We start from the raw sequence: 14615 nt of genomic DNA on the forward strand, positions 1-14615 counted from the left end.
ACAATCATTCTCTGCAGATTCATTCAGTTGCTTGTATCAACTGTGTATTTCTTTGTATTGCTGAGTAGTCTTGCATAGTATACATGTACCATCATTGAAGCATTACTAAGTTGTTTCCAGTTTTTTACTATTATGAATAATGCTATCACAAACACTTATGTGCAAGTTTTGTGTCAACACAAGTCTTTATTCCTCTGGGATAAATGCCCAGGGGTGCAATTACTGGGTCATGTAGTTGCTGGATATTTAGCTTTTAAGGAAACTGCCAAACTGTTTTCCAATGTGGCCGTACCATTTTACATTCCCTCCAGCAATGTTATGAGTGATTCAGTTTCTCCACATTCTTACCAGCATTTGGTGTTGTCACTATATTTTTACAAAGATGAAATTCACATAACAGTCTAGTGGTATTTAGTACATTCACAATGTTATGCAACCATCAGCTCTATCTAATTTCTAAACATTTGCATCACCCTAAAATAAAGCCTCATATTCATTAAGCAGTTAGTCCTCATTCTTCCCCTCCCCTCAGTTCATGGCAACCACCAATCTACTTTCTGTCTCTATGGATTTACCTATTCTAGACATTTTATATAAATGGAATCATACAATATGTAACCTGTTGTTATTGGCTTCTTTCAGCTAGCTTAATGTTTTCAAGGTTTATTCATGTTTCAGCATGTTATCAGTACTTTGTTCCCTTTATGGCTGAATAATATTCTACCATGTGGATATACCAAAATTTTGTTTATCCATTTATCAATTGATGTACATTTGGTATGTTTCCACTTTTGATGCTGCTAAGAACATTTGAACAGAGGTATTTGTTTGAATCCTTATTTTCAATTCCTTTGGGTATATATCTGCGAGTAGAATTGTGGGGTCAAATGGTAATTCTATGTTTAACTTTTCGAGAAACCGCCCAACTGTTTTTGATAACAGGCACAACATTTTAAATTCCCACCAGCAAAGTATGAGGGTTCCAATTTCTTCACCTTCTCACCAACACTTGTTATTTTCCTTTTTTAAAATTATAGACATTCTAGTGGGTGGGAAGTGGTATGCTGTGGTTTTGGTTGTCATTTTTCTGATGACTAACGATGTTGAACATCATTACATATGCTTGTTGGCCTTTTATATATCTTCTTTGGGAATGTATCTATTCAAGTCCTTTGCCTGTTTTTTTATTGTGTTGTCTTTTTTATTGTTGCATTATAGGTGTTATGTGTATATTCTAGATACTAGGTTTTAATTAGCCATATGATTTGCAAATGTTTTCTCCCATTCCATAGGTCTTTTCATTTCTTGATAACATCCTTTGATGTCCAAAAGTTTTTATAAAGTCCAATTTATCTATTTTGTTGTTGTTGTTCATGTTCTTAGTGTCATAGTTAAAGTTCCATTGCGAAATTCAAAGTCATGAAGATTTACTTCTACGTTTCCTTCCAAGAGTTTTACAGTTTTAACTCCTATGTTTAGGTTGTTGATCAATTTTGAGCTGAATTTTGTATATGATATGAGGTAGGAGTCCAACTTCGTTCTTTTCTATGTGGATATCCAGTTGTCACACTGCCATTTGTTGAAGACTATTCTTTGCCCCATTGAGTGGTGTTGGCACCCTTGTTGAAAATCAACTGGCCATAGATTTATGGGTTTATGGGCCGGGCATGGTGGCTCACGCCTGTAATCCCAGCATTTTGGGAGGCTGAGGCGAGCGAATCACTTGAGGTCAGGAGTTCCAGACCAACCTAGCCAATGTGGCAAAACCCCGTCTCTACCAAAAATACAAAAATTAGCCGGGTGTGGTGTAATCTCGGCTACCTGGGCACCTGTAATCCCAGCTACCCAGGAAGCTGAGGCAGGAGAATCGCTTGACCTGGGAGGTGGAGGTTGCAGTGAACTGAGATCGCACCACTTAGCTCCAGCCTGGGCGACAGAGCAAGACTCCGTCTAAAAAAAAAAAAAAGAAAAATATGGATTTATTTCTGAATTCTCAAGTCTATTCCATTGGTCTATATGTCTATACTTATACCAGTGCTACATTGTTTTGATTACTATTGCTTCGTGGTAAGTCTTAAAATCAGGATGTGAGTCTTCTCGTTTTTCAGTATTGTTTTGAGGTGATCACATGATTTTCAGTCTTTGCCTGTTAACATAGCATATTATGGTAATATGGTGGTATGTATGATTAACATGGATTGGCTTTTGCGTATTGAACTACACTTGTTCACCAAGAATAAACTCAACTTGATCATGGTGTATAAATCTTTTTTTTATAAATTGCTGAAACTTCCTTAAAGATTTTTGTTTCTATATTCATGGGAAATATTGGTCTGCAGGGTTTTTTTGTTTTCTTGCTTGTACAGTGTTTGTCTTTGATGTCAAGGTAATACAATCAGTTGGGAGGTGTTCCCTCTTCTCTTTTCTGTAGGATATTATGTAGAATTGGTGCTAATTCTTCTTTAAACAACTAATATAATTCTTTAGTGAGGTCATCTGGGCTTAAAGTTTTCATTTCAGATTTTTAAATTATGAATTTGATTTCTTTCATAATTATATAGTCATTCAGATTATTTCATATTGGGTAAATTTTGGCAGTTTGCGCTTTTATAATGATTGGTCCATTTCGTCTAAGTTTTCCGATTTGTATGTGTATACATAGTAGTAGTCCCTTATTATCCTTTTCATGTCTGCAGTCTATAGTAGTATCTCCCTTTCATTCAGAGTATTGATAATTTGCATCTTCCCTTTTTCCTTTGTCAGTCTTGCTAGAGATTTGTACATTTTATTAATTTTATTAAAGAACTAGATTTGTATTGGGTTTCTCTATTATTTTTCTCTCTTTAATATTATTATGTTTATTGATACAAATATTTGTACATCTTTATGCAGTACATATGATATTGTGTTAAATGCATAGACTGTGAAAGTATCAAGTTAGGGTACTTGGGGTGTCCATTGTCGCTAATATTTATCATTTCTATGTGTTGGGAACATTGCAAGTCCTCTCTTCTAGCTATTTTGAAATATGCAATACATTGTTGTTAGCTATAGTCACCATATACTCTGCTATCAAACTGCTTTCAGTATTACTGATTTTGATTATTATTTTCTTCCTTCTGCTTGCTTTGGGTTTATTTTATTCTTATTCTTGTAGGTTCCTTAAGTGGGAGCTTAGATTATTAATTTTAGATTTTCCTTCATTTCTAACACAAAAATTTAGTTTTATACATTATCATCTCAGCACAGCTTTACCTGTGTCCCACAAATTTTGATACATTGTATTTTCACTTTCATTCAGTTCAGTGTAGTTTTTATTTCTTTTAAGACCTCATTAACCCATGAATTTGTTTTAAAGCATGCTTTTTAATTTCTAAGTGTTTGTAGATTTTCATGTTGTCTCTCTGTTACTGTTTTCCAATTTGATTCCATCATAAAGAAAACATCATTTATTATTTGAATTCTTTTAATATTTTGCAGATTGTTTTATGACTGAAAATATGTCTATATTGGTATGTATTTCTTGGGTGTTTGAAGTAACGTAAATTATATTATTTTCAGGTGGAGCAATCTATACGTTTTATTTAGGCCTTATTGAAACCTGTCATTGGGCTCTTCTACATCTTGCTGATTTTCTCTGTAGTTGTTCTATCAGTTGTTGAGAGAGGGTGTTGAAGTCCCCAACTGTAAATGTGAATTTTTCTATTTCTCCATTCAGTTCTAAAAACGTTTGCTTCCTATATTTGCAGGTCCTCTATTTAAAGCATACACATTTAGGAGTACTATGTCTTATTGGTGGATTGACACTTTCAGCATTATGTAATGTCCCTATCTGTCCCTGGTATTTTATTTTACTATTATTTTTTTGCTCTGAAGTCTGCTTTCTCTGATATCGCTAGAGCCACCTCTGTTACTTTTTAAAATTAGTATTTGCATGGTGTATTTTTTTCCATCATTTTACTTTCAACCTTTCTTTTTTTTTTTTTTTTTTTTTTTTTTTTGAGACGGAGTCTCGCTCTGTGGCCCAGGCTGGAGTGCAGTGGCCGGATCTCAGCTTACTGCAAGCTCCGCCTCCTGGGTTCACGCCATTCTCCTGCCTCAGCCTCCCGAGTAGCTGGGACTACAGGCGCCAGCCACCTCGCCCGGCTAGTTTTTTGTATTTTTTAGTAGAGACGGGGTTTCACCGTGTTAGCCAGGATAGTCTCGATCTCCTGACCTCGTGATCTGCCCGTCTCGGCCTCCCGAAGTGCTGGGATTACAGGCGTGAGCCACCGCGCCCGGCCTACTTTCAGCCTTCCTAAATCATTATATCTGAGGTGAGCATCTTGCAACAGCATATCATTGGATCATGTTATCTTCTTTGCCAATTTCTGCCTTTTAATTGGTATGTTTAGACCATTTTCATTTATTGTATTTATTGATAAATTAGTGCTTAGTTCTGCCAATTTATTTTTGTTTTCTGTTTGTTCTCTGATTTTTTGTTTTTCTATTTTCTTTTTTCTGACTTCCTGTGGGCTACTTGAACAATGTTTAGAATTCCATTTGTTTCGTATATAGCATTTTTGAATCTATCTTTTTGTATAGTATTTTAAGGGATCACTCTAGGTATTACATTATATATATGCCTAACTTATAATAATCTACTGGTGTCAGCATTTTGCCAGTTTCAGTGTAGAAACCCTACCTCTCCTTTCGCCCCTTTACTCTCCTCTATTTATAATATAATTGTGTTAAATATTCCTTCCACATACACTTACAGACACATCAGACAATGTTATAATTCATGCTTTAACCTTCAAACATAATTTGGAAAACTCAAGAGGAGAAGGAAAATCCATTACATTTACCCATAATTTTTTCTCTTTCCATTGGTCTTTATTCCTTTCTAATGTTTAATATTCTTTCTTTTATCATTCCTTTTCTGCTTAGAGAATTTTCTTTAGATATTCTCTTAGTAGAGGCATGTTGTTGACTAATTTTGTTAGTGTCTCTTGATCTGAGAATGTCTTGATCTCCCTTTCATGTCTGAAGTGTATCTTCACTGAGTATAGGGTTCTGGGTTGACAGTTCTCTTTATTCAGCACTTGAAAAATATTATGCTACTTCCTTCTGGAATCCATGGTTTATGACCAAAATTTCACTCTCATTCAAATTATTTTTCTTCTATAGGTAAGGTATCATTTCTCTTTCACTGCATTCAAGGCTTTTCTCTTCATGTTTCAGAAATTTCGTTATTACAGGTCTTGGAGTGGATTTCTTTATATTTATACTGTTTGAGGTTCACTCAGCTTCTTTAATTTCCAGATTTATGTCTTTTGTCAAATTTGGGGAGTTTTCAGCAATTATTTCTTTGAATAGTTGTTTTTTTGTTTTTTTGTTTTTTTTTTTTGGTCTCATTCTCTTTCTCATCTCCTTCTGGAATTCCAGTGACATGAAAGTTAGATCTTTTGTTTGTAATCCTACATGTCCTTGAGTCTATGTTTATTTTTTTTCCAGGATATCTTCTCTGTGTTGTTCAGATAGGTCATTTCTATTGTTCTATCTTAATTCCTTCCTCTGTTCTTACCATTCTCTTCTTAATTCGATTCACTGAATTTATTTCCATTATTGTATTTTTCATTTCTAAAATTTCCATTTGGTTCTTTTTTATATGTTCTATTTCTCTGCTAAGAATTCTGATTACTTTGCTGAGACTTTCTGTATTTTTTTCATTTGCTTCCAAGCATGGTTGTAATTGTTGGTTGAAGCACTTTAATGATTACTGCTTTAAAATCCTTGTCAGGCAATTCTGACGTCTGTGTCATCTTACTGTTGGCATCTGCCGATAATATTTTCCATTCTGTTTGATATCTTACTGGTTCTTGGTATGACAAGTGCTTTGCTACTGAAACTTGGGCAGTTTGGATATTGCATTATAAGACTGGATCTTATTTAAATTTTCTGTTTTAGCTGACTTCCCCTGACACTGCTCTGGCAGGGAAGGGGGGCACCATCTTATTCTTCATTGACATCAGGGAGGGTGGAGCTCCTCATTACTGCTGGGCAGTGGTGAGAATTCCAACTCCCCACTAGGCTTTTTCTGATACTACTCTAGTGGGGATAGGGAAGGGCACCTCATTACTGCTATGTGGGTGTGGAGTCTAGGCTTCTCATTTGGCTTTTGTTGATGGAATATAATGGGACTGCATTTTCTTCTATGGTGTTTGGCTGGAGTAGAGCAGTCATTGTCTAAAAGTTTTCTGTCTTGCTAGGCTACCTCTTTCCTGGTCTTTTGGCTAGAAAGAACAGGCTTTTGTTGGGGCTTCTTTGTTAGTGCCCAATGGCATTCTGGGTTTCTGGCTTCTTCAGCTCCAAGTCTGGTATATATGAGGCAAAAACAAAATCCAGAGAACTCGCCACTGCATCATTGCTCAGGTCCCAAGGTCCCTAACCAGTATACTTTTTTCTTTCCACCTTTTAATGTCTTATTTTGTTTGTTTTATATATAACGTCCAGAGGTTTTAGTGATACTCAGTGAGAGAATGGGGAAAAGTACTTCTCCATCTTTCCAGAGGCAGAGGTTTGGACATTGAGATTTTAGAGCCTGATGCTGTACTGCCAACATGGCAGTTTGTGGGAAGGTTTATGGGAAGTAGAGCTGTCCTTATATATTAATGTCTTAGTGGAGCTCTTATTTCATGTTTACATCATGAAAAACAAAAAGAAATGAAACTTTACCTGGGTTTGCATATGTCTGCTTATCCGTCATGGAGAAGCAGCCATGATCATAGCCTGCTCAGTCAGTTTCGTGTAAATCAGTGCACCAGGGTTTCATGAGCCCCTTTCAATATCCATTGTTCCCTTCCTGTATCTGTCAGGCTTTGAACTGTTAGCTCACTTGGCTGTATCCTAACAGTGCCACAGTTGGTGGCTGCTGCTTCTGTGAACCATAAGACTTACTCTAGTGGAACTGAAGAGGCCCTAAGCCATCACTTAATTTAGCCACCATGTTTTGATATAAAGAAATTGCATCTCATAGAACAGAGGAAGCTTTCCCTGGATCCCACTGCATATCACACAAAAGCAAATCCAGACCTAGGACCCAGATACCATGCCTGTAGGCCCAGTGGTGTTTTAGTCACATGAAGCTGCTCTTCCATCCACCCCTCTGCCTTCCAGTGAACTTTGTTCTTTCCTCTGGTCAAGGAGTGTCATTTTATCCCAGCCAACTGTCTCACAGAAATGCCTCTCATCCTTGGGGGTTGGGGTGCTCAATGAGGGTGGTGGGTGGGAAGAAGGGAAAAGGAATGTGGCTGACTCCACACAAACCTGTCTTCAGAGTGAAAGTCTGTGATTCACGGGGTCAATGGTCTCATCTTCATATCTGAAAGACAGTGTACTTTTTGTCTCCCTAAGCCCTGTGTCTAGGTCGTTTGGGAAACGCCTTGGAGAGTCAAGAATAAAATTGCAGGTCAAACAATGGATGACTGGAAAAGTCGGCTTGTAATCAAGAGCATGCTTCCCCATTTCGCCATGGTGGGAAATCGTCAGGAGCCCAGAAAGCTCCAGGAATCGGTCAGACAATGGGCCATGGGGGGAGGGGGGTGTTGAATGCTTCTAATCTTAAACTTGAACGTAAGATGTGTTATTGAAATTTTCTGTGCAAACTTGGTGGCAGGGGTCCAACTCAAAATATAAAGAACTCAAATGTGATCTAGAAGAGATCTAGGAGATGAGCTGATCCCACCCCTTGTGGGTTTCTAGAAGAGCTGGAAATACAGTCTAAGGCTCCATATGGACTCCCAGTCTAGTAGTGATCACTGCATTGCACTCATTCAATAAGAAAAATGAGGAAGGCTGAGGAGAGGGAAGACGAGGTTACTTTTTCTCTTAATAGAAGCCAGTCAGAATGGCAAGCACTAGATATATCGCACGAGCTTCCTAGTATGACTGAGAACAAAAAGCTAGTGAGTAGGGCACAGAGAGGGCTTCCCGTTCAACTTTCTGGCCCTGTTGTCCTTTTAAAAATTCATCTGACACACTTCTACTTTCCTCTCTGGGAACTCAGATATCATCCAAGTGTTCTGAAACTCAGGATTAGGGATTCTAGTGGTAGTTCTAGGAGCAGGAAGATGATAGAAGGGACTATGAGAGCCATTGACTAGTTTAATTTGACAATAAAAGCCGGCAACACCACCAATCTACCAAGATTAGCTCTGTTAGCAGGAATTGCAGCAAACACAATAGCTATTATCTCAGGGTATTAGGGCCACAGAGGAGTGGCTTGCTTAATCTCTGAAATTAATAGAGCAGAGAGGAAATGGCTCTTACAGAGCCGTGGGTCGGCTTCCTTCCTTTTCATAGAACTGGAAGCCCTGGGCTCTGAGGTAATGCCATTTCACATAACTAGAGGGCCTGTCTTCTCCAATTCCCAGGGCAATCCACTTTCAGCAAGTCAGCTTTCTATTTATTTTAGAATTGTGATATGTGCACAGATGTGGAAGGAGGCGATTGAAATCTTGTTTTCTCTTTGTTTCCTCATTGTCAACCACCAACAGTGTATTGAGAATGTGCTATCAAGTTGAGCATGTAGACATTTACAAAACTGTTTACGGCAGTCACCAGTTCTCACAGAGATTGCAATCAGGTGGGATGGCAGAGATAGAGACATTACTTGACCAGCAGACTGTCCAAATTTCCAGGCCTTAGGCCTCTTCTAGAAAGAAATCTCTAACCTCCATTCTAATTACCCTTTATATTTCATGCTTCTCTCTTATGATCAACAATTGAGTCAGTAAAGAAAAACCTAATAATGCTCCCAGAGTCCATGATCAGTTTTAGCATGACTTTAAATTTCTCTTTTGTTTCCCACTTGTTTCCATTCACTTGAGCCAAACTGTAGGAGAAAAGGTTGATGGACTGTGGATGCAGGGGTCCTCTTCCCCTTCTCCCCAACTCCTCCAACACTCTTAAAAAGTGTGACCAGTAAGTAACTGCTTTGGTTTTGATCAGTGCACAGTTGAATGCACAGATTCCAGTGGGGGCTGTCCTTAGAATAGGTCCTTGGAGTGGCCATCTGTGCGTTTACTCTGGAGAAGTTGTCATTGCTTACCTCATTTCCGGGCTTGGCTTCTCTTTGCAGATGGCCTTTAGAGCCCTTTGTAAACTTTGCCAAAAATTCACATTCATTACTCTAGAGTCACACTTTGGACTTGATCAAGATCAGCCTTCTGCCTCCTCTATGCCACACCTCATTCTCTGAAAGAGTTCCCTGTTGGGTTCTGAGTGGCTTGACTCTTTCTAAAACTTCAAGCTGTCCTAGACCAAGAATTCACCCCAGTTGAGGAGATCAAAGAATTTTAAAAATTTGTCTTAGGCTCCAAAAGCAACTCTCTCAGATGGTCTTCTTCACAGTTGAAACAGCATTGGATGACACTGAGAGAGCCCACTCCTTTGACTGGACATGACAGGTGCTGCTGTACGGCATCCTTGTAGTCTCAGAAAGGTACCCAGTGCTAATATGAAACTGCTGCACACACTGAGGATCTCAGCATCTGGGTGCTTGTGGACTGAGGTTAACCAAATAAAAGCAGAATGGCCTGTGAGTCCGCCAAGAAACCTGCTGTCCAAACAAGTTACTATAAGGCCTGGAAGGTGAGTGGCCGAAGCAGGTCCTTTGCAAGAGCTGGGCTTGCATTTCCAGGGTGTAGCCTTAGCTGGATCTCAGATGTTTCCCTTGTTTGTTCTCCTTCTGACACTTCATAACAGCCAGGGATGACACCCTGAACCCTAGTCCCAGGAAACCCTGTGCATCTGGAAGCATATTTCTTGCACCACTCTCCCTCATCCTAAAAGCATCGCTAAGAGAGATTTGCTTCAGGCATTCAGCTTGACTGGTTCTTTTGTTCTTTCCCAGAAAACAAACAAACAAACAAAAAACATGTTTCAAATCAATCTTAAAATAAACGGATACCAGTTCCAGAGGAGAGTTCTCTTTAAGCAGTCCTTGAATTTACATGGAAATAATTGTGAGCTCCCTTGAAGGAAAACGCGCATCTCACGTAACAGTTGTTCTTGGCCTAAGACTAGGGCTCAGAACACCAGGGTTTTAGTCTTGCAGCTACTCCTCACTAGCTATGAGGCTTTGTTCATCCTTTGCCCTCCCTGAGAACAAAGTTCAAATGAACCAAAAGTAAGAATAACCACCTTTAATTCGGCATTGACTAGGTGCTAGGCACTTTACTAAGCATTCGTGGGGCATTATCTCCTGTAATCCTCATGATAACGCTGGGAAGAAGAAGCTATTATCATCTCCAGGAAACTGAGACTCAGAGAGGTTAAGCAATTTGACCAAAGTCACAGATAGAAGAAAGTGACAAACTCAGAGACCAGTGTCATCACCACTATACTCTAATGCATATTGAAAACTACAAAACGCTGAATACATATCAGGCAGGGGCCATCACCATAAGAAATCTCAGTAATGCAAGTACCTTTTCAGCATCTGTTCATTCATTTAATAGTGTGACTGCTTAATGACTCTGGCGATCTGGGGAACAGAAGAGTTTGACTTTTTGAACATTTGAGACTCAGTGTGCATGTCACATGCCATCTCTGTCTCAGTCTACACCTCACCGTAAGTGGCAGTTTCCTCCAGCTCAGAGCAGGCACCTATTCCCTTCATAAGGCAGCTCCTAGACAAAACGGGGGTGTGAAGGACATGAACTGTTCAGTTGGAGGAGGAAGGGGACACAGTGCTCTTTGCACATCTTCTGTGTTCAGCCATTTAATGTTAAGAAGCGATTCACTCTACAGACTACAATGGGATGCCATGCCCAGTATTTCTTCTGAGCTTCCCAACCAGTCAGTGGTTGGGCAGGGTTGGGGGATTATTATTATTCTCCTTCTTTATGGATAAAGAGAATAAAGTCTGAGAAATTCAGTGACTTTCAGAAGGATGGCCATCCAGAAGGTGGGGCGCTACGTCAAGGGTCCTCATTTGGATGGCTCCAAGTGCAGTGTGCTTTCAGTCTACAATATGGCGAAAAACAACCCCTCAGCCCACATCTTTCTCACCTCTAAATGCAAGTGGGGCTGAAGAAAGGGGAGAGAGGAGCCCTTAGTGTAACAGGGTATGTGGACATTTGGATGGCTACAAAAGTACTGGCCCCATTCTGTCGGTCATTTTTCTTTAGACCGGTGACCTTAGGCATACCCAGTAGGAGGAGCTCTAGTCACCTCCTCCCTTGGTGTGTATGTGATGGGGTTCAAGATTTGTGCCCATCAGCTTTGGAGGCATATACTTCTTGCAAAAAAAAAAAAGTGCTGGACTCAGGAAGGAGACCTCAGACTTGATCCAGGGTTGGAGCAAGCTCTTTGTGAGACTTTGAGCAGGTTTCTTTCTTCTTGAGGTCAGAGGGCATAGGTATGAGCTCTAAGGGCTTGTTTATCTCTGGCCTCCTGCTACGTTTCCAGGGTCCCTTCTCTGTGCCCAGCCCTGTGCTAGATCTTGAGCCCCAGGAATTCATAGTCTAGGGGCAAATTATTCCCAGGCTTCCTCCACTGGGAACAAATCTATCTTACTCTGTAGTTCTTGGTGAAACCTGGAGGCAAGTGGTTGAGCGTCTCTGTTGTGCAAGGTCCTTTGTGCACATTAGCTCATTTGCTTCTGTGTCACAGAGATTGATATTTCCACTTCCCCAGGGTGGAGACTGAGACTCAGAAAGGATGGAGACTTTCCCAGTGTCACACAGGCAGGAAGTTGTAAATTCAGATCTCAAACTCAGGTGCCCTGCCTCCAAAGCTCTTCCTACCCTGATGCTTTCCCCTCCCAGATTAGAAGCTCAGGTATCTCCGGGGCCTTCTGCAGGCCAGGCACTGTTCTCATTGCCTTTCATTCCAGTGGCAGAGACAGCCCATAAACAGGTAAAGAGTAGAAGCACATTTACTTCATTCTGGTAGCTCTCTGGGACCTTCTGACTGACCAGCATTGTCCACTGCCAAGCCTGGCAGAAAGCTAGGCTGCTTTAAAACCCCATGCAGGGGCAGTCAGCTGGGAACAGAGTGAGCTGTCGAAACAGCTCCCTTAGAAGCCTCAAGAGAAAACTCAGATTCAGAGGTTTGAGTCTTTGCCAGCATCCCCTACTTCATGCAGGCTGAAGGCATGGCACAGGTGCAAATCTGGCCCCAAGAGAGGGGAGCTCATGTGTATGGGCCCCCTTCCAAGACCCAGGTGATCTCAGGGGTCAGTTAATCTAGAGGCAACTGTCCCTGCCATTTACTGAGAACTTGCGTGAGCCTCTGGGCCTCAATCTGCACATCAGTAAAGTAGGGTTAATAACTCTGCTCTTTGCCTGCGTCAGGGTTTCTGGGATGGTGATGAACAAGGTATGGTTGTGCATGTGTTCCAAACCACACAGGGCATGGTCCTAAACCACACACTGCCGTGAGCACGTTTTTTTTTAATGATCAGAGGTTGGCATTGGCTCAGAGGATTTTTGCCATCAGAAGGGTAATGGGAAATGTGTGTCCTGACCCCTGAGGATCCCACAGTCTCATCCGCAGCTCCACTGCACTGAGGAGACCTGAATCTGTAATGTAGCTGTGAGCATTCTAGGTCAAGGGCTGCAGTGTGTATGTGCCTTTCTACTTTGGGGATCCTCCCCGTGGAGCACGTAGCTGTTCGCTCCCTTTGCTCCCTCCTCCTTCTCCTGCAGTAAGGGCTCTTTCCTGTTCCAGACACCCAACTGGGGCGAGAAGCCAGGCAGAGGCCTTGCCTTCACACAGACCTTTTTCGCAAGAACTGAGCACTGCTCAGCTTGCAGGACACCACTGGGCTTGGCATCTGGGTCCTGCCTGGGTAGCCCGGCTCGGCAAACCAGTGACCTGCAAATCACAGTCTCTTTGAAGGGAGGGTGTTGTTGAGGGGAGCTCCATTTTTCAGCTGGCTTATGCAGGCACCTGGGAGCATGACACTGCCTATTTCTGAAATTTTAGGAGCCCATGCTGGCCTCAACTGCATTCCTGCCTAGCTCTTTCCCACAGTTTCCTTGACAAAAGGCCCAAGGTAACAGGTTTCTGGAGGTGGAACTGCCCCAGGAAGGAGAGGGATGCTGTTGAACTCCAGGACAGAGTTGAGGCTCAGAAGTGTGCACATTTCTAGGGAGTATGCAGACCCGGGGGCCAGCCCTGTGGGTGTGGGCCTGGGGTTCCTCAAACTCTGGGCTGGCCTGTGTAGGCTGAGGCCTCTTGCTTTTACTGAGAATCCACAGCTGAAAAGCCCAGTGTTTCCCTTTTTACAGATAGATATTTGGGTTATAAGCTACCCCTGGGGTGCTGCATTCCAGACTTCTGGGGAGGAGCGACATGAGCTTCTAAGATTTGGGCAACAAATTTTGATTTCCACAGTTGATATAGAATAATTTGTTGGAAACCTTCCTCCTCCCCTTTTACTTTTCCTTTCCCTCCCCTTCCTTCCTGCCTTTCCCTTCTCCTCCTCATCTCCCTCCTCCCTTCTCACCAGATCTCCAACCCTTAAATTCCAAAGTTAGAAAGGCAAGCATCAGCCACAGGGAAGTGGATTTGACCACTGGGCACTCAAACCCAAGGCCCAGGCATGTCTCTGTTGTCATTGCCTCCCTCTCTCTTGCTCCGGGCCTCCTCAGCACAGGCCTGTCTTTGTCTGCCTCCCTCCAGTGCTGCAGGTTTCCATCACCCTCTCGAGTCCCCATCCTGAGGCAGGGCTGGCATAGGTGCTCACTTGCTCAATCACTGCCCTGACCCTGAGAGCTCCTGCTTCTATGTCCCTGGAGCTGTGGCTCAGTAGATGGCACATAGTAAATGCTCAATAAGATGCAGCTGCTGTTCATCTTGGCCAGAAGTCCCTTAGAAATCATGTAGGCCACCCACATTGCTGGACACAAGAGAAGGCCAGTGTCATACAGAGGGGAAGGGATGCATCTAAAAGTCGTTGTCTCTAGGCCTTACATAGGAAATGGGAAGAGAACAGAGTTATTTGCAGAGTACCATTTTCTCCAGTAGTTCATTCACATCTGCAGATGCCAGCTGAGCCCTGTCACGAGGCTTTGGGGTTACCAAGATGAATAGGAAACTACCTGGCCTTCACAGAGTTACGTGATGGAGGTGGGAAATGCATAGACCTAACATGGCAGCCTCAAGGTTGGCCATAGCACCTAGGATGGGGATGGAAGGGGTAGAAGGTGAGACTGTGTTATCATAGAGATCCTTGAGGGCCTGAGGGTGGAGGGTGTGCTTTAATCCACTAGCCCATGCAAATTGTTCAACAATGTACAAGACTATAACGGCAAGGCCCAAGGGAATTCTGGAGGGGATGATGTTTCTCTCCTCTCGTTGGAAGCTTCAGAGCACCTGAGAACAGGTGCACAATGAGAAGTTAAACAACTTTTGGGACTGCTGGATCACTTGCACGGTTTGGAAATGGTCATTCTGCTTGCACTATGGAAGAAATCTTTACGTTTTTCTGCTTCAGAAAGGTTGCCCACCCACTCTCTTGCGAACAATGGGCCTACATGGCCCCCTGCAGTGTGAGGAGGGCAACTTGGAAAGAACTTATTTCCTTCCAAGAAGATGCTCAGTTCATGCTCTAGGTCAGAGGT

The 14615-nt window shown here is 41.9% G+C and overlaps 1 protein-coding gene across 1 annotated transcript in view; it reads left to right on the top strand.

The window, feature by feature from the left end:
• MAMLD1 (mastermind like domain containing 1) overlaps positions 1–14615 on the top strand; it is a 146849-nt gene that overhangs the window by 70840 nt on the left and 61394 nt on the right. Inside the window, exon 3 of the mRNA XM_025372601.1 lies at positions 7396–7554. Coding sequence (XP_025228386.1) covers positions 7459–7554 — 96 coding nt within the window. The 5' untranslated portion in view covers positions 7396–7458. The remainder of the gene's footprint in view (positions 1–7395; positions 7555–14615) is intronic.

Source organism: Theropithecus gelada, chromosome X (genome assembly GCF_003255815.1).
Source record: "Theropithecus gelada isolate Dixy chromosome X, Tgel_1.0, whole genome shotgun sequence".
NCBI classification, from domain to species: Eukaryota; Metazoa; Chordata; class Mammalia; order Primates; family Cercopithecidae; genus Theropithecus; species Theropithecus gelada.